This window comes from Netta rufina, assembly GCF_964035555.1.
Source record: "Netta rufina genome assembly, chromosome: 4".
Classification (NCBI taxonomy): Eukaryota; Metazoa; Chordata; class Aves; order Anseriformes; family Anatidae; genus Netta; species Netta rufina.
The window spans coordinates 53,166,935-53,194,917 of NC_140127.1; the positions used below are offsets into that span (position 1 = coordinate 53,166,935).

General features: G+C 35.3%; 1 protein-coding gene across 3 annotated transcripts in view; it reads left to right on the forward strand.

Annotated features, from left to right (window-relative positions):
- Positions 1 to 27,962, forward strand: part of PDS5A (PDS5 cohesin associated factor A) — a 78,455-nt gene extending 50,493 nt beyond the window's left edge. The window contains exons 14-34 of one of the 3 annotated variants that reach the window (XM_084285807.1): positions 179 to 260; positions 1,031 to 1,079; positions 1,200 to 1,339; positions 3,057 to 3,172; positions 3,823 to 3,928; positions 5,422 to 5,582; positions 7,991 to 8,114; positions 9,265 to 9,423; positions 9,688 to 9,756; positions 10,418 to 10,554; positions 11,262 to 11,385; positions 11,646 to 11,850; positions 12,339 to 12,453; positions 15,598 to 15,730; positions 16,377 to 16,496; positions 17,570 to 17,632; positions 20,762 to 20,907; positions 21,989 to 22,094; positions 24,649 to 25,001; positions 26,076 to 26,226; positions 26,765 to 27,962. In XM_084285807.1, the coding sequence (XP_084141933.1) occupies positions 179 to 260; positions 1,031 to 1,079; positions 1,200 to 1,339; positions 3,057 to 3,172; positions 3,823 to 3,928; positions 5,422 to 5,582; positions 7,991 to 8,114; positions 9,265 to 9,423; positions 9,688 to 9,756; positions 10,418 to 10,554; positions 11,262 to 11,385; positions 11,646 to 11,850; positions 12,339 to 12,453; positions 15,598 to 15,730; positions 16,377 to 16,496; positions 17,570 to 17,632; positions 20,762 to 20,907; positions 21,989 to 22,094; positions 24,649 to 25,001; positions 26,076 to 26,226; positions 26,765 to 26,800 (2,695 nt within the window). In that variant the 3' untranslated portion in view covers positions 26,801 to 27,962. Of the gene's footprint in view, positions 1 to 178; positions 261 to 1,030; positions 1,080 to 1,199; positions 1,340 to 3,056; positions 3,173 to 3,822; positions 3,929 to 5,421; positions 5,583 to 7,990; positions 8,115 to 8,729; positions 8,781 to 9,264; positions 9,424 to 9,687; positions 9,757 to 10,417; positions 10,555 to 11,261; positions 11,386 to 11,645; positions 11,851 to 12,338; positions 12,454 to 15,597; positions 15,731 to 16,376; positions 16,497 to 17,569; positions 17,633 to 20,761; positions 20,908 to 21,988; positions 22,095 to 24,648; positions 25,002 to 26,075; positions 26,227 to 26,764 lie in introns of those variants that run through there. The other 2 variants (XM_084285805.1, XM_084285806.1) reach the window with 2 other exon arrangements.
- The last annotated feature ends 21 nt before the right edge of the window (positions 27,963 to 27,983 follow it).

Below are 27,983 nucleotides of genomic sequence, written 5' to 3' on the forward strand. Positions count from 1 at the left end.
GAAGAGAATAGTTCTACCTTGTTTCGAATGGTTATTTTTAATATGTAGTAGGTTTGGGATGTTGCATTTGTTAAATAAATAAATAATCTTGTTTACTAATGTGTCCAGCATGTTCTTGCAATAAACAAATTGGTAAGCTTTCTTTTCTGTTTTATTTATTTATTTATTATTTTTGCAGAGCGCTGAATGAGATGTGGAAGTGCCAGAACATGTTAAGGAGTCACGTACGCGAATTACTAGACTTGCATAAGCAGCCCACAGTACGGTTTTGAAAATATTAATACTTTATCCAATAGATTTGTTTGACTAATTGATAGGTTTTTAATACTGTTTTAATTGTTCAGTTGACTGTTGATTTCCATGTGTAGACAAAGTTCTGTTCTCATTAAGTAAAGTTGCTTTGTTAATGTTTGCAGGTAATGCAAGTAATGCTTGGCCTCCTTAAGTTTATCACGATATTTTATTACCAGTCAATAACTTTGGAAAAAGTTAAGAAAATTTTCCAAGATTTTTTCCCATTTTTGACAGACCTTTTTTGATGTTTGCTTTATAAACTACTTAAAATATATTCCATTTGGAAAATCTCTGACATAAGTTTTGGTGTATTTATATTGGAATGTTACCTGTAAGTGTATCAGCAAATTAGCAGAAGCTGTTAATAGGAGTTCGTGGTTGGTCTGGGGATTTAGTGTGGGGAGTTGGCCTATTGAGTGTTTGCTTGTTTGTTTTTGCTTATTTTTTTAGATCTTTTCCAACAGTACAGACAATTGATTTGTCGAGGTTTAGTGAATTTTTGCATTTCTTTGGTATTGCAAGAAGATTTTTCCCCTTTTTGCCGTGTAACAGCTTTTAAGACAGTGTTTATTCTTAAAAACCTAAAACCCAGATTATAGAGTAGAACAAACTGCTGGAGAAGAACTGACAGATAAGCTTAAAGCTTTATTTTATAATAATAAAGCTTTTAGACTTTAGTTTTTGAAGGAGATAATGCTGACTTCGTTTGTTTATTTGTATTTGCTGTCCTCCCCAGTCAGAAGCAAACAGTGCTGCCATGTTTGGAAAGCTGATGACCATAGCAAGTAAGTGTTAATAAGTTCAGTAAACTGCTGTTGAAGTGTTCCGTGAAATTGTATTTCTGTGAATTTTGGCATACTGAAGTGGCAAATTTATTTAATGTTAAATTCTGTTTAATCATACAGAAAACCTACCAGATCCTGGAAAAGCACAAGATTTTGTGAAGAAATTCAATCAGGTTCTAGGTGATGATGAAAAACTTCGATCCCAGCTTGAACTGTTAATTAGCCCTACGTGTTCGTGTAAACAGGCAGATGTCTGTGTGGTAAGGAAATGGAAAAGCAAACTTTATATTTTTGCATTAAAACAGTTATTCAAGATTAATAGTCTGTTTTGGTACCTTAATATGATTTTTTTAATGTATTTCCTATTCTCATGACGTTTATATATAAGGAAGAAATTCTTTAGTCTGAGGGTGGTGAGGCACTGGCACAAGTTGCCCAGAGAAGCTGTGGATGCCCCACCCCTGGAGGTGTTCAAGGCCAGTTTGGATAGGGTTTAGAGCAACTTGGTCTCATGGGAGGTGTCCCTGCCCATGCCTGAGGGGTTGGAATTAGGTGATCTTTAAGGTCCCTTCCACCCAAACCATTTATGATTCTATGAAATACCTTTTTGATTAACAGCAGAGATTACTGATAATATAACTTATGATTATTATCTTGCTTTCTAAGAAAATGTTTATTTCATTTCCTTATGGGGTTATGAGGATCAAGTATAAACTTGAAATAAAAAATGAAATTAGTCTTTAAAGAGTCTCTTTTATGGTAAAGTTCTTAAACTATCCCCTGACCCTGTTTAAACTTACAAAAGAACCATCAAGACACATATTATGTATAAAATACCAGCATATATATATATATATATATATATATATATATAAGTATCAACAAGACAAATGCTACATCATTATATAATAATGTCTGCTTACTGTTCATTTATTTTTCTTCTTGCATTATTTTGAGATCAGTCTTTATTTTTCTCTCATATATTTAACTGTGCTATGAAAATACACGCATTAATATTAAATAAAACCACTCCAGAGATTTACAATGTCAACAATCACGTTTTTTTTTTTGACACCCCCCCACATTTTGGTCCTAAAATAAAGCAAGCAATTTGCTTGACAGAAATCACAAAACATAGGTTTCCCGGTGTTTGTCTAATGGCTCTATAATTGTCCAGGGAAGAAATCAGAATGGCCTTCAGAATTACGTTCCTAACCACTAGTATACGGAATACATCTCCTTCTAAACTAGTGAGTTTTGCACTTTGGGAGCACAGTGGTGCAATTTTAGAAGGAAGGATTCTGCCCTCTTTCTGAAGATACTATAGCGTGATGGTTAGGACTATGTCATAGTCAGTGTAGGGTTTACAATTTCTAACCCTTCAGGAGAAGGAAAGTTGAGAAATCCTTTCTTTGAGACATTTGAGACTTCTGTTCAAAACAAAAATATCATATCCACCACCTTCTGCTGGGTTTGCAGCTGAATTTAATGTTCTTTACACTTGAAGCATTCAGAAAGGGAAAGGGAGATTTTGATTCCAAGACATTCATGGGCAAGAACGTGGGGTCTGAACATCGACTATAGCCCAAATAGCACATAGTGCTTCTGCGCATCTGCAGTAGTGTTGCTTTTACTGCAATTGTTGTTGCTTATGAAATCTGAAGCATGCAGGAGGGCTATATACAGATTTACAGATTACTCTTGTCTACATAGATATTTAAATTCTGTGTTGCACGCTAGCTCTCCATTGGTTCTTTTTTGAATCTGTCTCTCATTAGAAGCCTACACACATCTTAGTTTTAACTGTTATATGCCTGCTTTTGTGGGGATAACAGCAGTCCCCCTTAAAATACATTTCATTGATTATATACACAATTTCTGTAGTTCAAAGAACTGGTTTTATTTGGCTTATTCAACATGATTAAGAAATAATTAAAATTAGTATAATTCTTGTTTGCAATGTAACGTTTCTTGTAGAGAGAGATAGCCCGGAAACTTGCAAATCCTAAGCAGCCAACAAATCCTTTTCTGGAAATGGTCAAATTTCTTTTGGAAAGAATTGCCCCTGTACATATTGACTCAGAAGCCATTAGGTAAGTTTGGAAGATCTTATTAAATCATGAATGATTACAAAGATGATTTAAATGACAAAAAAGTGATTTTCATGGGATTTAAATAAGTCTGTCATAACAGTAAATAGGTATTAAAAACAAACAAACAAAAAAACATTTTATATAGATGTAGTTTTCTCACAATCTAGAGAATATGAGGATTTTTGTTTTAGCTACTGCTTTGCAATGCTAAGTATACAAATGATTTTAAAATTCTAGCAGTTGCTCCTGGTGAAACTGCTATTTGTGGGGTTTAAGGTGAAAACGATGATCATAATTTTCACATAGCTAACTGCAACACAGTCTTCCATATAACAGATGAATTAATTAGTTTTTGTGGGACTGAGTTAGAGAATGTTTGGATTTCTTTTGAGACTTGTCTGGCAACCTAATTATGTTCTGAAATTCATGCAACTATGTGTTGATCTGAATGCTGCCAACATGTCTTTTTCTTCCTAAAGAACTAAAATTTGCAGTAAGTTAAGTCTGAAGGAGAAGAATGCTGAAATAGCTTGGTTTAAAAACAAAAACCACCATCCCTTTACTTGTTGTCAAAACCAAGTAATCTTGCTGATGTGTCCAGCCATGTTGTCAAGTTCATTTGTTTTTTTCCTTTGCATCTCTTATTTTAGTGCACTAGTAAAACTGATGAATAAATCAATAGAGGGGACAGCTGATGATGAAGAGGAGGGTGTAAGTCCTGACACTGCTATTCGTGCAGGACTTGAACTTCTCAAGGTAATCTAAATCTAAAAAAAGTAGCTGTAGTTTGTAAAGGAAGAAACTAAAGTGGTGTGACTAATGAATGAATATTTGCATGTTTTTAATAGTTATTGTTTAGATAACTTTTTTTTTTTTTTTAATGAAAGCAAAGTTTTGATTACTAATACTTAGGAAAAAAAGAATGAAAGAAACGGGTTTTTGGAAGAAGTATGTTTTGAAAAGGGCACCAAGGATTGAAGTATGCACATTAAAGCAGAAATCGATTTCTGCTTAGGGAAGTCAAAGAAGAAGTTGTAGAGGTTATGTGGGAGGAAGAGAAAAGGACAGATTAGGGGAGGCATGTTTTTGGTGCCTGTATGAGGCTGAAAGGAAAATGAGCAATAAATTCAAGAGCCCAAGTTTGTAGAGAAATTTATTTCATTTTTTAAATCAGTGGTGATGAGTGAGAAATGCTTGGGTGGAGAAGTAAGGATTTGAAATATCTGGAAAACATCTCTGGATTTGGCAGTTTACTAATGAGGCTTTATTTTCAATATGTTACAAAGAGAGCAGTATAATATATCAAGGAGGGTGTGGATAGGAAGTTCACATAATTGAGGTGAGACTTTTCTGAAATGTGAATGAACAACTTGGAGGTTATGGAGGTTCATCACACCAAGTTTGGTAATGGCAACAGTGTGGTTGAAAAAGTTACGCAGAAGTACACAAGAAAGAAATGTTTGGTAACGTAGCTCAGAAAAGAAAGCTGACAAGTTTGAAGATTTTGTTGCTGTGACTTGGATGCCTTTGAGAATGTTATTTCACACATTGATAGTCGCACAAGAAGTAGCCAACTCTGATCAAAGAAACCAAGATGAGATAAACCCCCCAAATACATAAATATATTCATTTTTTTGTTGTTCTCCCTACCATATGTTATCTGAACTTTACTATACTTAATATAGTTTTGCTTCAGGATAACAGTTTGTTCTCTTATCCTGCCTTGAATTTCTGCACGCTTAATTTCTTATTTGATGTTACTTCTGTTTAAAAGAATGTGCTATGTTTCATTAGTTTTAAATTAAAAGACAGTAATCTGTGATTTGTTTTTGTGTATATATTTAACTTCTTGATTTCTTTTCTGCTCCAGGACTATAGATTTTGGAGAAGTTAAGATTCTAGTTCACTTAAATTATGTAGAAAAAAAAATGGTCTTAAGTAGATTGGAATATAAATGAATACTCCTGGATAAATTTTTTTTTTAATAGATATGTTTCCATGCTCAAATAATTCATTATTTTTATAAAATGTTTGGGGGAGAGGTCCTGAAAACAAAGCATAGATGAATGTATTTGAAAATGCCTATATCAGTTTTTCAAAATGCAGTTATTGAATTTAATAATCTAGTAAGAGCAGGTAATAGCTATTTATGTTGATGGTAAGGCTCATAAACAGCTATAATTATGTTTTTCTGATGATTCATTTGCCATGGGTAAATATACCTTTTGTTTTAATATGTATCTCTACAGGTTCTGTCCTTTACACATCCTACCTCGTTTCACTCTGCGGAGACCTATGAGTCTCTGCTGCAGTGCCTCAGGATGGAAGACGATAAGGTAGCTGAGGCAGCCATACAGATTTTCAGAAACACGGGTCACAAAATAGAAACAGACCTGCCACAGATAAGATCGTGAGTGTTATTTCCTACACACTACTTTTCATACCTAGACTTCTGGCTCTTTGTATTTTGTTCAGTATATTGCCCCTAATGTTACTTTATAGCCAGAAATAGCAGCAGCAGCTTTTCCATCATTTTGTATTCCTTCACCACCTTTCTGTCTCTTAAATCTTTAAATTGTGTGTTTTCTCAATTCTTGTGTATTTATTGAAGATGTTTTGTACTTCTTGAAAGTCCTCTTGTAATAGATGCATTAAAGCCAGAGTGTAGTATGTTTTCCAGGTTACAAAACAAGCAAAAACAAAAACATTGTGAAGATGTAATTTCTTGGCATGATTTCCACTCATATCTTTCCTTCACACAATATTTTCTATCTGTGAGGAATGAAAATATAATCTCTGATGCTTAACAGCTCTGTTTGTTATGAAACAAAATGGGAAGTAAGTTCCAAAAGCAAGCATGAATTTCTAACGAAGATTAATTGGCTGTCTGTAAGTCATCACACAATACGTGCTTTAACTGCTGATTATCTACTAGGTATTCGCAGACTTCAAAATTTTGTGGGTGACATCAAAAACCTTAAAATTTGCCTTTTAGTAACTAATTCAGTAACTAACTATTTATAATATTTGTATTGGTTATAACAGTTACTAAATAATTAGTTACTACCTAACTATGAAGTCGAGTTTTCAAGTTCTTAAATATTGAAACAACATCTCAACCATGCAGCAGTGCATACCAACAGAGTGCAGTAACCTCAGTGATTTGTATGGCTTTGAGTGGTTGGAGAACTGGTCGTATTTATAGCCAGGGATTTGGCTTTTTAGACCATGGGACTCTCTTTGAGAAACCTGGTCTAGATTGGAAACCTGGTTTAGATTGGACACTGGGAAGAATTTCTTCACGGAGTTTGGTGATCAAGCGGTGAGGTCCCCATCTCTGGAGGTATTTCAGAGATGTGTGGACGAGGCACTGAGGGGCACGGCTTAGTGAGGGGACTTGGTAGGTCAAGTAGATGGTTGGACTGGATGATCTTGAATGTCTTTTCCAACCTTGATCACTCTATGATTGTGTGAATCAAATTCTGGGCAAAAGAAATACGTTACAAGTTCACACACAAGACACCTCCAAAAACATTTGTACATGAAGAGAAGGAAAAGCCAAGCAACCCATTTGTCAGTATAGTTCCCAGAAGCTACTAGAGTTTAACTAGGACTGCGCATTGCAGGGGTACATCATCTTCTGTCAAAGGAGCTGATATCGCTGACATTTCTTCTGGCTTTATATCTCGTCCAGATACTGCTGAAGTATAGTCAGGATTGGGTTTCAAACAACTTACAAATGTAACTGCCATTAAACACGTTGAGTTCTACCTTTTGCAGATTTACCTCAGTTGGGATATGATGAGGTATGGCTTGTGAACGATACATCAACCCATGGCAAAGGCCCTTTAATCTAGATATAGTTAGACTTTAAAACTGTGGGTTGAGCACTGATGCTTATTTTATCTGTAAGTTTCACTGAATTCTGTGGTGTTCTGTTCCTTACTTAATCCAAGTTGCAGAATCTTAGCAGGCTTGAGAAGAGACTTCTGCATACCTTAGGATGCTGCTAACGTTTTTTCAAGGGGTCTTTGATTATTTGTTAGTTTTCAGGTTCTGTGCTTTTTTGAGGAAAAAATTTCAAGGCTTCTTTCAACCCTGCAAGCTTTTCTTTCATCTCTATTGCTACTTCTGATTATGTAGAATTTGTTAGTGAAGCTTGCATGCTAAATAATCCATGTACTGAATGCTGTATTGTTAGTGAGCTTTTCCATAAAGTAGGATTTTTTTTTAAATGTTTGTCGGATGTTCTGTAAACAATATTGTTTTCCCATCTCAGTGACTGAGCTACATGGTAAACCTCATGAGTTAGTGTCTCAGGCAGTGTTATCTCAGGCGATGGGCCTGCCTTCCTGCACTTTAAGGAGTGGTCCCTGCAGTGGCTTTTGCCCTCCTCTTTCCCTCAGTGACCTCTGATCAGCAAATAGATTTTAGGGTATTGAAATGCAGAAACTCAAAGCTGAGTATTCACCTGAGTATACATTGCAATTAAAGACCAAAGTTAAAGCAGTAAAGGCCTCTAAACCCACTATTGTTTAACAGCTACTTCTAGCTAATCTTATTTTGATTTTTTTTTCATGCTTGATTTTCCCTGGGGGCTTTTTTTCTGCTTAACAGTGTACAGATAGATGTTCAACAAGTAATACTATAAATAAATTTCATTTTACTTTTCAATTCGTGATTACAATCTTTTCTAAACAGGCTTCAAAGGGGCACATGATTTGTAGGGCTGTGTTCTATGGGGATATATCTGTGTAGGTGAAAAATGTTATGTTTTGTAGATTGCAAATTATATTTTAAATTATTTAATGTTCACAGAACATTAATTCCGATTTTGCATCAGAAAGCAAAAAGAGGCACTCCTCATCAGGCAAAACAAGCTGTTCACTGTATACATGCCATATTTTCAAATAAAGAAGTGCAACTTGCACAGATCTTTGAGGTATGTCTTGCTTTTTTGTTTTTAAGATTTGTTTCTGTTCTTAATTGAGACTATTCTTTAATTCATGCATCTAATTAACAGATAACAATTTGTAAGGTCAGCAAGCCTTAAAGGTACATGGTAGTTGAGATAAGTCATTAATTTCACAATAATAAATTACTAATGTTCTATTTGTTACAGTCCTGATTTTGTAATATTTTGATACATAAGATACTCCTTTTTGTCTATATAGAAGTAGGGGGAAAATAAACTAAATATGCCAGAATGATCCACACTAACTCCCATGAGAGCACCTGTAGTAGGTACTAAATGAGTAATAACATCGTCTACTTCCAAACTGCATTGAGTTACCATGCTCTAAGGTCTCTGCTCATACAGCACATTCTTCCTACTGAAGTTACTGCAGAGTAACTATACTCTGATACTGCCTAGGCTCAGACAATGACTTACTGCTCACTACTTAAACAAATTGTGAAGCGATTCACATTATACAGAACAGAGAAGTTATTACTTTTCACTGTAAGCTCTTAATTAATCTGCACTTGTAAAATGTAGATTCTCCACCTTGGCTGTCTTTGAACATAATTCAGAAGTGTGAAAATCTTTGAATTACAGAGTTTGATCTCTCTGCTTAGACTTACATGAGAGTGCAAATTCATGTTCCCTTCGCTACTATCAGGATACAATGCAAAGGTACTGAGTGACACAGCAGCATGGAATTATCCTTGTAACCCTTGTCTGGAAGGGAAATACTGACCACCAGTAGAAGTATCGCTGTTTGCTTCCAAGGTTTTTTTTTTTTTTTTTTTCCTCCTATTATTTTCTGGCATTTGTAGTTAAAAATTAAGGTTTTCACAAGTCATGAATAGAATAGAGCTGAGGGTTTTTCCCATGTCTCCCAAGACTTAATGTTTTCACTGTTAAAACAGGAAAGATCATAAGTGTTTTGCCTGTATCTCATGCGAGATTTTTGATTATTCTGTTAATTGGGAAATTGCATTTTTTCTCCATTTCGTTTGGCTAGTGTTATTAATTCTTAGGGACAAAACGTAAAATCATCAGCAGTCCAATAGTAAAATAAGTGATTTTGGGGCATGTAATTTACGTATCTGTAGCTCATTTTGAATTTGATTTTTCTCTTCTTCCTTAGCCTCTTAGTAGAAGTTTGAATGCTGATGTACCAGAGCAACTTATAACTCCATTAGTCTCACTGGGTCATATTTCCATGTTGGCTCCAGACCAGTTTGCTTCTCCAATGAAATCTGTTGTTGCAAATTTCATTGTGAAAGATCTCCTAATGAATGACAGGGTAAGATTGATTTATTATTATTATTAGTTTAATAAGTCCTTGCTGTTCTGTGTGCTTGCTATTAACTCTCTGGGGAATAGAGCTGTTTTCTTGTAAATCGGGTAAATAAAGGAATGTTCTATAAATGGCTCGTACAGTGATACTGCATTATAAAAATAAATCTTTTGTGTGAAAGAAAGCTTAGTCCATGACTCTTCTTCATTTCTATCTCTACATTTTCTGTATGGGTTAAACCAGTTCTTAAACTTACATGAGTATCTGTAGTCAACAGGTGAGAAAAATGGAAAATTGTGGTCTCCAGATGAAGAGGTTTCTCCAGAAGTATTAGCAAAGGTGAATGATCAGCTCTCAATAATAATGTATATATTTAAGATTAAAAACTTACTTTTTTGAAGTTAAGCAATGGAAAATATAAGAGTAAATCCCTTTGAGTACTTTGGTATTAGTTTTTTTAGAATATGCACTATTTTAGAGGGTTTTTTTGGGATTAAACACACAGTTACAGAACTGGTGGAAACCATGTGTTTTGGTGTCTTCGCTTATATTTTTTTTTAACCTCCTATTATTTTCTGGCATTCACTACACTTGAGTATATTGAGAAAATTCAGACACTCAAAAGTTTCAGTTTTTCTTATAAGAAAAGTAATTTGACTTTACTGACTAAACAGATTTGAAACACATTGATTAATTTTCTTCATTCAGCTTCGTAAGTTATTCACTGTGAATCTAACTGTGTTCATTTCTAGAAATATTTATCTAGTTGGTCTTGTTTCTAATCATGTGGCAAGTATCATAGATGCACTTGTTGAGATGATTCTGAACAACAGTTGATACTTCCTTCTTCATTCTGTAAATATTTACTGCTTCATTTTGTTCCTTTTAAAATATATCAACTCTTAATAAGTCTTTGGATATTTCAAATTGACAACAGTAGGTTTTACTCACTATCAAGTTTAGAAAGTAACTTTTTTTTTTAATTTTTCATTTTTGACAGGTGCAAGCAATTAAGCTTTTGGTACGCTGGCTGTTGGGTATGAAAAATAACCAATCAAAATCTGCAAATTCCACACTCCGGTTATTATCAGCTATGCTTGTCAGTGAAGGAGACTTGACAGAACAGAAACGAATCAGGTCAGATTTTACTTTCAAGCTTCTATCAATTTTGTTGTAGAATTTCAGTAAATATAAATTCCTTTAGAGCTTTTTAAGAATTTTAAGGTGAAGACCATGTTGGATAATTGGGATGATAGAAAATGGATCTGACTGGAATTTAAAATTTAGAGTGGAATGGCACATAGGAAAAGATACTCGATACTCCCTCTTTCTTGCAATTTACTGATAATCTGTCTGAGAACACTGTTAGATACCTTGCTAGTAAAGGACCTTCCAGAAACAAAAAGACCTTCAGGAGTGTCTTTGTAAACAACCAGGTGATCAGATTTAACACATTTTAGCAGCTAGGGCAATTTTGGGTGGAGCTTCTTCATTCCAACAGTGAGGTTACTTTATACTTCATCTCCATTCAGAGGGTGAGGGAAAGAATCTGTGACAAATATGTTGCTTTGATTTACATTGTGGTATGCAGACAAGAAATTTGTCTCTTCTCATTTCACTGTTTTACTGGAATCAAGTTTCTAGGAGGAAAGCAAAACACCTTATCTTCACAGATTTGGTTGGGTTAATTTAACCCGATCTGAACTGATAGAACTGTGATCTCATCTGAAAGAGAAAAACCTTACTTGCTCATTGAATGATCTTGCATATCATGATTTCTTCTTTTTACAAGTAATTTAAGGATAGTTGTGGTTTTCTTTTTTTCCCCTCTTGTGTTTGTGTAGTAAATCCGATATGTCTCGACTACGATTAGCTGCTGGCAGTGCAATAATGAAGCTTGCACAGGAACCCTGTTACCATGAAATAATTACCCCAGAACAGTTCCAACTCTGTGCACTTGTCATTAATGTAAGTAACTGTATTTAAATTGAAGTGACTCTTAATTAAATAAGTACAGAGTCCTAACATTTGAGCTTTTGTTGCTGCTAAATTTAGTATTTTTTATTCCTCACTGCAGCTTTCAAAAGAGTTCTTGAAACTTCAAATATTTACTGTGATGCATCTGTTGATATTTTTAAAATATTTCTCCTCATAATTCCATCTTGATGGTTTTTGCCTTTTTAAACAAGATTTTTATGGTTGCACTCTTATGTTTTATGTTGCTATAGGATGAGTGCTACCAAGTGAGGCAGATATTTGCCCAGAAACTGCATAAGGCACTTGTGAAATTACTTCTCCCTTTGGAATATATGGCAATCTTTGCTTTGTGTGCCAAAGATCCTGTGAAAGAGAGAAGAGCACATGCCAGACAGTGCTTGCTCAAAAACATCAGTATACGAAGAGAATATATTAAGCAGAATCCTATGGCTAACGGTTAGTATTTCAGTAAAATTGTTAAGAATACAGTAGTTGAATACTAAACTGGAAGTAGTAATTATTAAAGTTAAGCAAATTGCTTTTGTAAAGAAATGCTAAGCTTAATTTGTTTTCTCATTTTTATATTAAATACTTTCAAATTTAAATTTACTTAGTTTAGCATTATCATTAACTATAAAATACTTTCCTATGCATTTCTGAGAATTATATATGTAAAATACAGTGCTGTTATTATGGTAGCTGTTTTACTTGAAAAATAAAGTTTTGTTTTCTGATGTTTTTATGACCTCTTCCTGAAGTGAGGGCAAATAGTTTTGTAGTAGTAAAACTCATTTATTTATTTTTAATGATTTATTGGAAGTAAAATTCTCAGCAAAAATAATGCAAGTGCGAGTTTTACATTCTTTTTTTTGAAAAAGTAATCCTCTGAAACAGCGTGTCTTGTGATGCATGTGTGTATGTATGTTTTTTGTTTCTTACTGTAGAAAAATTGCTATCATTGTTGCCTGAATATGTGGTACCATATATGATTCACTTACTGGCACATGATCCAGATTTCACAAAACCTCAGGATGTTGATCAGCTTCGTGATGTTAAAGAGTAAGTGTCAAATGACTCTAGAATTGTTGTTGCTGAGAATTTTTCTGTGCTTGGAAAAAAAAAAATACTAGGGAAAAAACAAGGAACTCTTGTTTTATCAACAGCATTTTGCAAAAAGTTACCTCGGAAAGGGAGGAAAGCAGAAACTGCTTAGGAGTATATTCTGAAAGCCCAAATGGTAACCTCCAGGTCATACCTCAGTATACCAGATTAGTGAATTGTGTGGGCTTCTTTTAAAGTGAAATACTGATTTTAGATTCTTTTGTTTGTGCCTAGGAATATCTGTAGAAATTCCCAACAGTGATACTAAGTAATGTCAGTCCAAATGTGTGCGTGTTTGTTGTGTGTGTATATATTACGTATAAATAAATATATATACGCTTATAAAATACAGAGCTTACTTAAAACTAAAAAATGTAATGCCAGTGATGCTTGAAGTCCTGCTTCACTGGAAATTCACTATTTTGCTTTATGCAAACCTACCAGAATTGGTACTCAATTTGCTGCTAACTTGCCATGTCCACTGTACGTCTGCAGTACAGCCTTAGTAATGTTGAATGTATTCAGCACAGATTATTTTACACCAGCATTCCATACAGAAGTTTGTTCTGTGCTTTCTGTACTGTTTCCAGTTTAAGACCTTCTTGTATGCCTCAAAAAATCTCTGAGACCTAAAGTATGACTTTTGTCTTCCTTAGTGTTTTGTAATGAATTGTTAGAAATTGTTAAATTTACATTTTTAATTGTTGAGGCACACCTCTCCCCCCAGCCTGTTTGGTTTTGATGATCTGGTTTTCTCTTGTGTTCATTTTAGGTGGAACTGTAAGCGATGTTGCTTTGGTACTGCAGCAGCATGTATAACAACACACTACAATATTAGAAAAGCAATACATTAGTAATTAACCCTACACTTCATTAGAAAAGCAATACATTCTTGGCACAAATAGACCAGTTCAGATCTTAATTCTTTTTGCACGTTCACCTGTGAGAGGCCAAGTCTGATTCATTCTTTAAATGAAAAACTTGATTTGTTCTGATTTCTGAGTTACTTGACTCCCACCTGGTCAGAACCTGAAGCCAGGGAAGATTTCTTACCTAATCATCAAGTCTACATTTTGTCCCGGGACTCCCTGTTCCTGGCAACATCTGAAAGCACTCCAATGTGTACTTTACTGTTCTGTCCAGAATGTGAGGAACAAGTTCTGATTTGCAGTTGTTGAGTTAATACTTTCTCTGAGAAGTGTTTTCTAGTGCACAGAGCTTTTTTGGATACCCCTTGTATAGCTCTCCTTTGTTGTCAGATTTCCTCCCTCATGCTTGTCACCGGCTGGCTGAACTAGCCAGAGAGAGGACTGCTCCAAACAAAGAAATACTCTGTACAGGAATTTTGGCAGGAATACTTCTCCGAAGAGTCTCCTGAGATAAATGCAAAACATTTTTCTCATACAATGTAATACAGAATTTCTTTCAAGAATTCTGAGAGTCAGAGTGTTCACTTTAAAGTGTTGACATAGGTGCTTGCAGACTTGTGGAAACAGACTGGCAGCGTGTTCTGCAGTTGTCTCCTCAGTTCATCCTGGGTTTTATACGGCCTAAGTACAGTCACATAAAGTAAAAATATGCTTAGCAAGTTATTTAGTCATAATCTGTGATACTTATTGAGTCTTTCAAGCTTGTCCTATGGAATTGTTGGTTGGTTTTATTTTTTTGTTTGAGAACAATGTCTCTTCCTTCTGAATTTGTGTTCCAAAAACAATGAAACGCATACAGAGTGTGAACATTATTTGTGTGACTGTTCTTCTGGGTGCATACTTTTCTACATTAAATCCTACTTGTTTTGGAAAGGTCTTGTTCAGGTTTGATTTATTTATTAATTGACTTACTGTGGAAATCGATCTATTGAAATTAATGTGTGTTAACTGGCATTGTCAGAGTAAAATTCGTCGTCGGTAGCAATCTTTGGACAGAACAGGGTTTTTGAAGAGCTGGTTGGTGTGGCATGGTAACAGCACAGTGAGCATAGTGAATAGGTGGATGTAAAGGTAGCTAATGCATTTATTTACTTATCCTTTGTAGCTCTTGGATGCAAGTCAGAAAGTAGCTAGCTGATGTTCAATTAAAACGTCTGTTTAAATGTTTTGATAAAGTACAACCCTCTGAGTTTTTGAGAGAAGTATTCTTTCATCTCTTACATTACACTCTTTAACTTGTATCAGTAAAGAGGATTGGGCCTTTTGTGGACAGGGAATTCTAACGTTTGGTCATCTAATTTTTCTAGCGCTTTTTTTTTTTTTTTTTTTTTTTTTTTAGCCTCTTTTTCAAAGGTAATTTTTCTTATGGAGAATTAAACGAGCTGCTGGCAAGGTTTGCACTTCTCAGACCCCACCCATATATCTTTCCCAGCTAAGCAGTATTTTACCACATTATGAGGGTTGTTGACCCCCTAGCCACTTGCAGGTCTGCAGCTTGACAGCAAACCATAACTTGGACCACATGAGTTTTATAGCATAAATGAAAAATTCTTTAAACAAGCATTTAGTCAAAATATAATAGCTTCTCCCTATAAATAAATTAGATATAAAGAAAGAAAAATGGAAAAGTTAATCCCATCTGTAAGGGTTCTTTCCCCTCCCACATTGAGCAATGGCAAGATCTGACCTGTTCACTTTGGATCCTCTGGAGTTCTAGTATTCCCATGCAGTGGGTAACAGTCTAGCAGCAGGATAGTTTGTTTAAACCTGTTTTGAGCGTGGTCATGGCACATTGCTGACGGTATCATAGACGTAGCCCGAGGTAGTGATTACAGAATTTCTTGTACAAGTTGGTAGCACCAGAATTCTTGTTTCTATTCATATTTGGAAGAGAAAAATGTTGATTGCTTGGGCAGTATTTACAGATAAAATAGAGAAGGACACTAATTTGGCAGGCTTATTCTCAAGAGTACGATTGAAACCCGTAATATTAAAGGTCTAGACTCTGTTTACGTCTTTGGATGTTATGTGTTTATGCTATCTTCAAACTAAGTGTGGTTGCTTAAGAAAAACCTAGTAGAGCTGGAAATAATAAATAATAAGACATTGCTGTAAGTGGGAGCTACAGTATAAAAGCTGGAATGTAATTGCTTGTGGTTTTATGGCTTTTTAGGTGCCTGTGGTTCATGCTTGAAGTTTTAATGACAAAGAATGAGAACAATAGCCATGCCTTCATGAAAAAAATGGCAGAAAACATCAAGCTTACCCGAGATGCTCAGTCTCCTGATGAGCCAAAGGCCAATGAAGTAAGAAATGCAATTCAGATAAGTGTTGGGTGATGGGCTAAGGGTTTCACAAGCAGTTGCTGAACAGGATTTGCAGGAAATTTGAAAGCATTAGCTCAGACATTTTTATTGTCTTTTAGAGAGTGTGTTAATTGCGAGCATTGTCTGTATGTCACCAATCTCATTCTTTCAGAACCATGTTGACCTTAGCTAGCACACTGTGCCCAGTGAAGTTAATAAACAAAATTTGTTAAATGTTCCTGTTACTGCCCAACTGCTTGTTTTAACTTCAGATGTCTAATTTCCCGACATAAGTATCTTCTGTTGTTGGGGGAAATGCTGTAGTATATTGCTACTGTTAAAACTATTAGTTTCCAGCAGAGATGAGAAACCATTTGTGTTGATTTGCTTACAGAAAGAGCTTTTTCTGTACAGCTTAGGCGTGTATAGTTTTATTAGTTCTTATTAAATAGAGAAGCCCACGTTTTTCATATTATAAATGTCTGAAGAGCCAACAGTATGGTTAATGTTGTATAATTACAAAATACATCCTCAGCGCTGGTAATTTTCATGCACAGGTTAAAACTTCTTAAAGAACTACATTTTCTGTACACCTGTAAAAACAGTAATTCCTAAAGCATACGTTTCTTTTCTTTTTTTTCTTCAGAAACTTTATACAGTATGTGATGTAGCATTGTGTGTAATCAACAGCAAAAGTGCTTTATGCAATGCGGATTCACCAAAGGACCCTGTATTGCCAACCAAATTTTTTACGCAACCTGAAAAGGTAAACTTGTTATTAATAGGGGGAAATAGTTTGATTTTATAACTGAGAGCAGGTTATCTCCAAAACATAAAGTAACGAGTGGGAAAATGTATACTTTTTATCATCAGTAATAATTTTTTTAACACTGGCTGTATTATAAGCTATGTCTCGTTAGCATAACAAAGTGAGAGCTAATTAGAATATCAACACGTTAATAGGTATGGCTAGATCATTTCATTAAAGTATTTTAAAAGTACATCTGAATGAATGGGAATATATGCATATTCCAACTGTATATCTGAATTAGAATGCAAAGCAGACAAAAAAAAGAAAAAGGGAAATTTTTTGATGTTATCCATGGTATATTTGTAGCTGTCAATAACTGTGGCTATTTTGCTTGCTGCACAAGTCAGTCCTCTTATTGCTCAGCAGTAGTCCTAGTGAGTAGAGCAGTACTGTCAGCAATAGCATTATTGTTATTTAAGAAACATACTTTTAAAAAGCGGAACCCAAGTAATTGTACAGACTAGTTTTGATCATACTGAAGGATACATCTCATATTTTTCACTATCACAGACTGTTAACTGCCTTTCCAGAGTCTGTTTAGGAAAATATAGTTTGTTTATTTAATTTTGAAATGGCACGTGCCACAGTGACAGGGAGCTGGTGTCTGTCACAGGCTACCTGCATTCATATGCAGTGATTTGGATTTAGTCTCCATAGATTATAGCTAGAGTGACAAAGATGGTAGTTTGTTTAGAGAAAACCGCAACTGTTTTCCTCTCTTCAGTCAATAGGGTGGTTGTTTTTCTTCAATTCAAACAATTCATGTCATTTAAGAAAAAAAAAAAAAAAAATCCCAACTTCCATGTATGGCGTACTGTCATTCAATAATGTTCACTACAGATCTCCAAAGTATTAGTTTGACCTATCTTTATTAGATTGATTCATTTATCAGTAGAAGGTTGCATAATACAAAATATCTCTAGTACATCATACTATCACATTTGAGAAACCAATTGTGAATATATAAAAACAACAGCAAGGCTGAGATATCAAACAAACTGTTATTTATTTATTTTTTTTTTACACAGGATTTCTGCAATGACAGGAATTACATTTCAGAAGAGACAAGGGTTCTTCTTTTGACAGGAAAGGTAGCATATTTTGACAAGTTACAATTAATTTGAATATTACTTGTGATTTTTAAATGTTCTTTTTAGTTTTGTTATAAATCGTGAAGTGGACTGCAATAGTTTAAAAATTGTATGAAGACTTCATGTACAATGATTTAACATTCTTTTATTTGATGGAATAATTAATGCCTGTAACTCCACATATTACTTGTTGAGGACAAAACGCAAAGGTTGTTAACTTTGTGTAGCCCACCATCTCGTACTGAGACATAGGTTCTTGATTAACTACAGTTTGGCATGTAATTACAGGTTTTTCTTTTATTCAGATAAGTATGGCATAAAGTTACAATTCACATACTTAACCATGACATTGCTAGCATTGGAGGTCTTAAATTTGTAGTCCTAATACTTGTAATATAGCTGTTAAATCACCATAAGCAGTCTATTCCATTTTTTCCATCAGCCATCCTTTCTTGGGATTTGAAAACTGTCTTTCTGAGGGTCCATTTAAAGTATGTTGGAATGTTTTTTTATATAGCTTACAAAACTAGCAGGTTTTTTTCCTTAAGCTTAGTGAAATGATGCTGGCTCTTCTTCTATTAAAAAAAAAACAAAAAACAAAACAAAAAAAAAAAACAAAAAAACAAAACAAAACAAAAAAAAAAAAAAAAAAAAAACACCGAGAACAGTATAAATCATATTTCCAATGTAAATTCAACATGTACTTATTAATTTTCATATTCTGCATTAAGTAAACTATTACTGCATTAGTTTCTAAAGTTTCCAGTAAGAACAGAACTAACTTATGATACTTGTTCATTTTAAGGGTGGAGGCAGATGATCACTATGTAAATAGCCGTATCATTTAAAATTGCTGCTCCTCACACTGTGTTTCATTCTGTACAAAAACTTCTGCTATCAGAGCAGTTCATGTGGGTGAAGTTTGCTAAGCTGACAGAATCCTGCATCTCCTTGCTTCATGTTCACACTTTGACACCAGCCTGCATGCTATTCAGTGAGCTGGTTGAGCTTGTTACACTGACAGGAAAATAGGGGTGGGGGGCATGTAAATGGTTGTGTGCTCATTTAGCAAGTGTTGGCATTATGTTATGAAGAGAGGAGGCAGGCAGAAGACTATCTTCTCTGGCAGCAGCCAGTACCAGGCTGGTGGTTTTATGTCTACTGCTGTAATTGTTTCACCTTTGACAACATTCAAATATGATAAAAGAAGCATTTCTGGTTGGTTGTATAAACTTAAAGCATCTCTCTTTTCAAGGCATTCAGCAAATTAGGCTAAAATTGTCTTATCTTAAATTAGCAGGATTTTTTAGTTATGTTTTGTTCTTTTCACTCACTTTCCAGAGTGACCAAACCAACACGATTAGGCAGGCCTAGCCACTTCTTGCAGTACATTTCCCAGCTTTCAAAACTTTCAATGGGATGCTAGACACCTCTGCCTTTTGGTTTTGATACCTGTTTACGGACTTGATGACAAATTTATCTGCTCTTGTTTTGAACCTACTGATACCATGCTATCACAACCTCTTACAGCAGTATGTGCCAGAAATTCACAACCCAATGGTTGTGAAGAACTACTTTCTTTTCTGTCTCATGTGGGTTGCACCAAATACTTCCTACTTTATAAAAATACTGAGTAAATTGAGCAAAGAAAGCATGTGAGAAGGATAATATGTTTAAGTAAAAGTGTGGTATTAGCACTGGGATGATGCAGCTACTGAACACGTCTAAAGTAACAGGCAGTTTTTACAGAGATATTGCTTTTTTTGCTCGCCAAATGTTATCTAGCATTTGTGGTATCTCTTTCCTGCCTCCTCCCTCAGCTTCCACTTATGGGAATTAATTTTTCTTGTGAGAATGTTAATTTATTAACTTGTTCTCTGAGGAAATGTAAAATTGCACAAAGAATGTGACATGCCAGTCATGAAAACTTCCTTGCCTTCTCTCAAGAGACACAAAAAAAACCAACTTCCTACTGCCTCCTCAGCCTGACCAGATCAGTCAACAGACACCAGCTGTAGCAAGACAAAAAAGATCGTTATTGTCTCAGAGAACCTCAGTATAGATGGTGTTTTAAGAAACAATACAAGTCAACAGTGTGCCTTGGCAGCCCAAAGGTCTGGCTGTGTCAGTCATGGCATCGATAGCCGGTTGAGGGAAGGGATTGTCCTGCTCTGCTCTGTGCTGGTGCAGCCTCACCTTGAGTAGTGTGTGCAGTTTTGGGTGCCACAATATAAGAAGGACAAAAAACTATTACAGGGCCTCCAAAGGAGGGCTACAAAGAAGGTGAAAGGTCTGAAGGGCAAGATGTATGAGGAGTGGCTGAGGTCCCTCGGTGTGCTCAGCCCCGAGCAGAGCAGGCTGAGGGGAGGCCTCATGGCGGCCTGCAGCTCCCACACGACGGGAGCGGAGGGACAGGCGCTGAGCTCTGCTCTCTGGGGACAGCGACAGGACCCGAGGGAACGGCATGGAGCTGGGACAGGGGCGGGTCAGGCTGGGGGTTAGGGAAAGGTTCTGCACCCAGAGGTGGTCGGGCACTGGGACAGGCTGCCCAGGGCAGTGAGCACAGCACCAAGCCTGACAGAGCTCAAGAAGCATTTGGACAACGCTCTTCAGAAATAAGGTTTAATTTTTAAGTAGTCCTGTGCGGAATCATGAGTTGGACTCTGTGTGCCTTGTTGATCCCTTCCACTTACAGCTATTTTCTGATTCTGTACACCTACTTTCTATATAACAAAAACATATGCATGTTCTGCTGTTGCAATGAACTTAATTCTGCATTACCTTTTGGAAAGCTTTTTCCCAAAGATGTTTTGCTTTGCAAATATAAGAGGTTGCTCTGTTGTTCAGTCACCTGGTATTATTTAACCTATCTTTAGCTGAGTCTTTTCTAGCCGCTACCCCTTCAAAGCAGGAGGGAGAGCAAAGCCATTGATGAGCTGCTGTTAAATGATGAGAAACAAAAGTATGATAGACTGCTAGTTAAGTAAAGATGAGATCTGTAGCTCTAAACCGATGGCATCATGATATTGTTAATCCATTAAAAGTATTCTAAAATATTCAAGGAGATACTTTAAAAATGAAATAAGTATCTGAAGTTCTTGCTTTTAAAACTAAACCATTTTCTTTCAGCCAAAACCAACTGGTGTATTAGGTACAGTAAACAAACCGTTATCTGCAACTGGAAGAAGACCGTATATTAGAACTACAGGATCAGAGACTGGAAGCAATATCAGTGTAAACTCTGAACTGAGCTCTTCTGCAGGAAACAGATCAAGGTACAGGACTTTGAAAGTTCTTTCATCATCTCTTTATTTCATGTTCTCCAGTATACTTGCATGCTTTAGTACAGGAGTTGATTGGGTTTGCATGCCTATCTTTGAACAACAACGATATCTTGCTTTGTCCAGTGTTTATAAACATCAGTATGTGCCTATAGATAAAATAGCTATATTTGCTTTTTCTTCATGTTCAATAGATGAAAATTAACTAAAGTGTGTAAGGCGTGGCCTGTCTGTAATCACATGTAATATAGCAGGAGGGACGCTTTGGCAACTCACGCATTTGTGATATATAAATTGGGATCAATCCTGACTGGTAATAAGTATTTTTGATGTAGTTAAAATATTCAACTTAATTAAGAATAATAGAAAAGAGCATGCTTAAGAGGACTAGGAGCTCAGTGAAAAGATGTAACATATAATTGTAATAGTCTGTCTTTCTTCCAGTAATAGTTATTTTAACATGGATCCAGCGCTTTTAAATTTATCAGAAATCTGGAGAAACAGATTACACTTTCAAATTTTAAGATCAAGTTTAATTTGTTAGGAAATGATTAACTGGATAAAATATAAGATAAAGAGTTAAAGAAAGCAGAGAAAGTTAACTCTAGCTGCTACATTTCTTAAAGCCACAGGGAAGTACAACTCAGTTCTGAATGTGTTCTGTATGTGTGCGTGATATATGCTGCAATTATCTTGATTTTTTTCAATCTATTTTGTTTTTAAAACTCTTGTATGTTTGCGAAAATTAGTTTGAGCATTGCTGGTCTGTATTTTTCCTCCCTATCCTTTCCAGTATTAGCTTTTTCTATCTGAAACAAGAACACAGTCTTGTTTACAGCACTGTTCTTATGTTTGTGAAAATAATTATATGGCACTGTGTGTGTGTGATAAGGGACTTGGCTCAGTAACTAGGCAATCCCTTCCAGTCCTTTCAGTCTGGGTGTGAGCATGGAGTGAGGCAAATTCAACTGTATTTTTTTTTAAATTAGCCTGTGTTGATATTTAAAAATGTTTGCTTTTTTTTTGTGTGTGTGTGTGTATTTTGGTTTTATTTTGTCTTCAATTATGCTACAAGGGAACAAAGTTCAGATATATCAGAAACTGGGGTCAGTGAAAATGATGAAAACCCTGTGAGAATTATTTCAGTCACACCAGCAAAGACAGAACCTGTGAAAAACAAGGTATGTTTGGGGATTTTATGGACTGTATCTCTATAATTAGCTTGGCATTGGAGGTTTATTCAGTATACATCACTGTGGATATTCTCTGAGGAATTGTTAACGTCAGATTTCATTTCAGGTAATTGTTCCATTTTCTTAGCGCAGTGAAAGACCCTTTATTTTCAAAACTACTTTCAAAACTGTAATCCAGAGTAATTAATAAAGCTCTTGCTCAAAAATAACACAGAAAAATCAGAAAGTACTTTTTTTTTTGTTGTTGTTCTTTTTTTTGTAAAATACCAAAAGATTTCCACCTTCATTTTATTTTTCCAGTAACCAGAGATACTGCCCAGAAAATTTCCAGTGGTCCTCTAGCACGAACATGTAACTCTAAACATTTATTTAAACTTGGAGGATTTGAATGCCTCCTTCCCCTTCTACTAAAGAGAGGTAGCCATGCCTAAATAACAATGGTTTTTTAACTTATAAAGCATATAACTACATGAAGTTTAACAAAGGTAGATGTTAAGTCCTGCATCTGGGATAGATTAAACCCAGGCAACAGTGCAACGGGCTGGGATCTGCTTGGCTGGGTCTGCTAAGGACTTGGGGGAACATCACAGTGGCAAACCAGCAGAGTGCGAGTCAGCAGCACATGTTGGCAGTCATGAGGACAAACTGAGTCCTGGGCTGTGTTGGTATAGTCAGCAGATCAAGGGATGTGATTTTTCCTACCATATCTTTAGACCATATTCTTTAGACCACACCTGGAATACCTTGACCTCCCCAGTTCAACACAGACACAGAAAAGCTAGAGTCTTGCAAAGGGCCACCAAGATGTTAAAGGCTTGGAGAATTTGTTACGTGAAGAAAGGTTCAAGGAACTGGGCTTTTTCAGCTTAGAAAAGAGAAGCCTCTTACCAGCCTTTCAATACCTAGAAGGTATTTACAGAGGAGCTAGAGGTTTTCTTAACACTGCATGGTGACAGGACAAAAGGCTACAGGCAGAAGTTGGTTCAGGGGAAATTTCAGCTGGATAGTATCAAAAGTATATGTTGTGAGGAAAACTAGACGCTGGGATGCTCAAGGTCTGGCATGACAAGGGTAGGATGGATAACCACCTACTTTCAACAGAAGGTTGGACCAGATGATTTCCAGAAGTTGCTTCCAAGCTAGATGAGTCTGATTCTAAAATCAAAGCAGCTTTCTCAAATACTGTAGGGAAATGTAGAGATGGTTCATGCTCTACGCATTTTAAGAATTTATGCATCTACTCAGTCACTTTCAATTAGATGAAATCAGAGTAATAAACAGGTGTTTTGGACTTGCATCATAAAACAAGTTAATGTTTCATAATATTTTCAAATAAAATCCACATGATATTCACACCTATGAGCTAATGAAGAAGATTTTTTTCCCAGAAATTTCAACAGCATGATGGTTCCTTTTTTTCTTTTTTTCACCTTTTTAGTACTACTTTGCCATAATAGAGGTCTTCTGAAAAGTTAGATAAGAGACAAGGCATTTATGAAATAGGTCTGAAATGCTTTCAAGGTTCTTTAAACCTGGCTTTAGTTGAAATTTTCAAGGAGTGGTTATCTGTTACTGTGAATACCAATTATAAATGTCTCTTTTGAATCTGTTAGAACAATAATAAGGATTACAGAAACCGAAAAAGACTTATTTAAACATTTATAATAATGGAAGAATATTTAACAAAAAAAGCCCTTGGTTCATACACAGCACTTTGAATAGTGAGGCGCTCAATTTCAAACACACTTAATTGGTGTGTTTGAAATTGCTAAGTCATCTCAGCTGTGCTTCTTAAATACCCTTTTTTCTGCCTCTCTTCCGAACTGTTTCCCAAGCCAGTGTCCAAATGAAGGTCCAGCATCCAATTGTTTCATCTTTGTTTCCATGTGAATAGTTTCCTGTGCAGAGACTTACGTTGCCACCAGCCTTTCTGTCCTTCACATACAGATGGTGCTTCATGAAACTAAAACACTTCCACTACTTTGTTCAGTGTATTGGAGCCATGCCTATTTAAACTCGACAGAATTAACAAAGTTTCATATGTGACTAGGCCTTAATCCCTTTATTCCCCACAAGCCACGTTTTTTTCTTTTTAATGGTGTTTGGTGCTTTAGTAGTCTGCACCTTCACTGAAGTTCGTGTTCAAAATTTGCATTTATTGAAGTATTTATTGCAGTATTTGCTGTACCAGCGTCATGACACTCACTCCTCAGTTCCTTCCTGCAGAGAGGCACTAAAGGAGCCTGTCCAGTAAAAACCATCATGGGAGGAGCTGTGATTATTAGTCTTACTGCAGTCTCACTTTCAAGCAACTAAAAGATACATTGAGTACAGGATTATCATAACACACAGTGTAGAAAATCTTTTTGTTTAATGTTATAACCCCATTTAGTAAAATGTTTTACTAGATCTAAGCCTATGTGATATGTTTCTATAAGAATTCTTACTTTGTTTTAGAAATTCATGTTTCTGTCAGACAGAGGTAGCACTTTGAGTTTGCCTCTGGGAATCTTTCTTCACATGAATGATTTTTCTTTTCTAGGAAATTAATTCTGATCAGGCTACACAAGGAAACAGCACTGAACGTGGGAAAAAAAGAACAGCAACGGCATCTGGAACTGAGAATATTCATCAAAAAGCAGAAGAAAAAAATGCAGATGAAACAGGACCATCACTCGCAGCAAAAACCAGGAGAGGGCGTCCACCCAAACCTGAACCTCAGGGTACCACTGCAAAAAATGAGGAAACAAATAAACCACCTGTCAGGGGAAGGAAAAGGGCAGCAGTCAGTCAAGAAAGTCCAGGGAGTTTAGAGGCAGGTAACGCCAAAGCACCAAAACAGCAAGACACAGCAAAAAAGCCAGCAGCAGCACAGAGACAAATTGATCTACAAAGGTAAAAATGAATAAAATTAAAAATATGTTTCAAGGTAGACTGTGAATTATACATTTATACAATTATAACAGATCTAGCATATGTTAAAGGGCACAACTAAACCATGGTAATTTATAAACACCATGCTTCATGGTTCAACATAGTTATCTTCTGTTTTTTCACTGTAAGTGAAAGGGTATCTAGGATTAGAAGAAATTGAAGTTGTTCTCTCAGAGTAGGATAACATAAGCTGTTTTCACCAGATTTTAATTCTTGAATGTTGCATCTTGGTTCGGCTTACCAGAATTGCTGTTTAAAAGAACCAAGAGTTGAGGGTCTTTTAGTGCATTCATTAATAACAGGTATACAGGAACGAAGGTGTGAAAACTGACCATCTTTAATGAATAGAATAAATTGTAATTCTAACTGTAATTATTTTCTGATATTTTGGATCATATATACATATATATATATATATATATATATGTATGTATATATAAAGTAAATCCACAGCAGAATTTAAAACTGTAATCTAAAAACCAGCTCTTGGATGACAATTTATTTTCTGTTTTCTAATGTTGAAACGTGTTAATTTGATTTCCAATATAACCAAACCACAAATGCAGAAAAAACACTGAGGAAACTTGTTTAGTTGAATCGGATACAATTGTCATTTTAATTAAAAAGTGTCCGAAGTTGTAGAGCGATAAGGGGTGAGGTCAGGAAACCAGCATGCTGGAAGAAATCTCAATTTAATCTAAAGGAAGTATGCATAATTGGGCTGATTGATTTCTAGAGAGATTTTGTGAAACTGAAAGTGTTGCAGAGCACTTTGATCAAAAACGAATTACCCTTTCACTTTCACAGCAAAATTCCCATACTAATAAATTGGTCAGTCTTTCAAAAGAATAATATTTGTGTACTGCCTTGAAATGCTTGTTTTATGTGTCAAATTTATTTAAATCTTCATTTTAAAAAAAAAATTGCACTACCTGTAGCCTTACATAAGCCCCATGTATAAGATAGCTTTTTTGAAATACACAATGCATCAATGTTTCTTGGAAAAAATACCAAAACAGTGTTAACGTTTTTCAGAAGCCAGGTGCTTGGAAGTGATGGAGATTCACTGTTGGAGGTAGACTCAAGTCCAGGATATTCCCAGAATACAATGGATCTTTTTAAGGCCTGTGAGAGCAGCCTGGAAGATATTGAGGATACAGAGATAGCAGAGGGAGGCTTCCTTAAGGTGTAGCAGGCATCTTACATAGGACAATCCTCTTGTTACTTAAACAGTAGAGAATTAAATAAATTTGTCTTTTATTTCTTGAAGAATGTATATAAAAAATATTTTTATGTAGAAACGTACAAGTTAGTGTAAACATTTGAAAACAAAGTAATATTGGCTTTTAAATTAATGCTTTTTCTATGAATGTGGGTATTTACATACATTAAATTAAAACAAGCTTATCTTTATTATTCTTTGAATCACGTGAAAGCTATGAATAAATGTATTTCTGTTTATGAGAGAATTTATGAAATTATCATCCTTGAACTTGTGTATTTTCAAGTTTATCAGAAAGTTATGCTATACGTATGGAAATTCAGTTGTATTGAATTAATTACGTAGTAGTTGAGAAGATAAGTTAGAGTTGGAAGACTCACAGTATAAAGAAAGAATGTACAAGCTAAAATGTAAACAATATAGGTAGGATTTTGATTCACAATCAGTTGTCATTTCCTTGTCCTTACAATTAACTTTTATTTCCTTTTCTCCCCCCAAAAAGGTAAAAAGAAAGCTCACTCGAAAAGGGAGGAAATGAAGGCCAAATAAAGGCATGCTCCAAGCTTCTGCAAAAACTAGGATTCAGAAATTTCCTGTACAGGAACTGAAATTACTTCAAAACACACAGCTTTCAGCTCTGAAAACAGAAGGAAAACTATGCTTCCCTTTCACGTGAAATTAATCCTTCTCAATGGAAATGTAAAGCAGAAACTCTTGAGAAAGAGGCTAAAAGCATCTGTACTTATTTCCCCAGAGACTTTTTTTTATGAAAAGTCAATAATTAAGCAAATTGCTTAACACTTGGTTCCAGTTCCTGCATTCTGGAGTTTAAAAGTGTATTTACACCATTAATTTTTCATGCTGCATTTTTTTTTAAAGGAAGTCAGAGGAGGTCCTTACACTGACATTGAAAATTCATGATCCTAGAGCCAGGTATTCCCATGTTTCACAGAAAAAGTAGAAGTCTACTGAATGGATTTTAAACAAGACTAAAGGAAAAAAAATTCACAAAAATTTTTTTTTTTGCTTTACTTTTGGAGACTGTTTTATGTATAATTCTTTCTGCCTGCCTACTTTTCTGCAAAAATAAGATGTACAGATTTCAGTTCCCTGCTATGAAAAGTCATGTGGTGGCAATTTTATAAATGTTGCTTTCTGATTTTTATCAGAGTGGGAAAGTAATCACTTAAAATTATTATTAATTCGCAAGTAGACATTTCATTTTTTAATTTTCCCTCCATTTTAGTTTAATATAATTTGCAATAAATGTACATATTGATGTTTGTTTTATAAAAACATATATCACTTTTAAGTGTTTTTACTCCTGCGGTTCTGTTGGAATATTCTAAATTTTAAAGGAGTAAAGACAGTCCAGCATTTGATTTTATAATGTTTGTCACCAGATTTTTATTATTGATGTAAAGAAAAAAAAAATCGATTTTTAAAAATAGTTGGACTTTGGCAGCTTTGTAAGGAAAGTTGGAAATGTTTAGGATTGCTCTCAATTTTAAGCATCGTGCTGATTGGAAGTAAGTCTGTTTTGCATTTTGTCTTCCTGTCCAGGCTCATTTTTTAATGTTTATTTTAGAAGATTGTTGCATCAATATTATGTTTCCTGGCATTGTTCAGCATAGATAAAGTGTACACTTTTATGTACACACGATCATATTTAAGTTTGTTGCATAAAATAAACGCTTCTAGGTGTCATGTGGCAGTCTTCC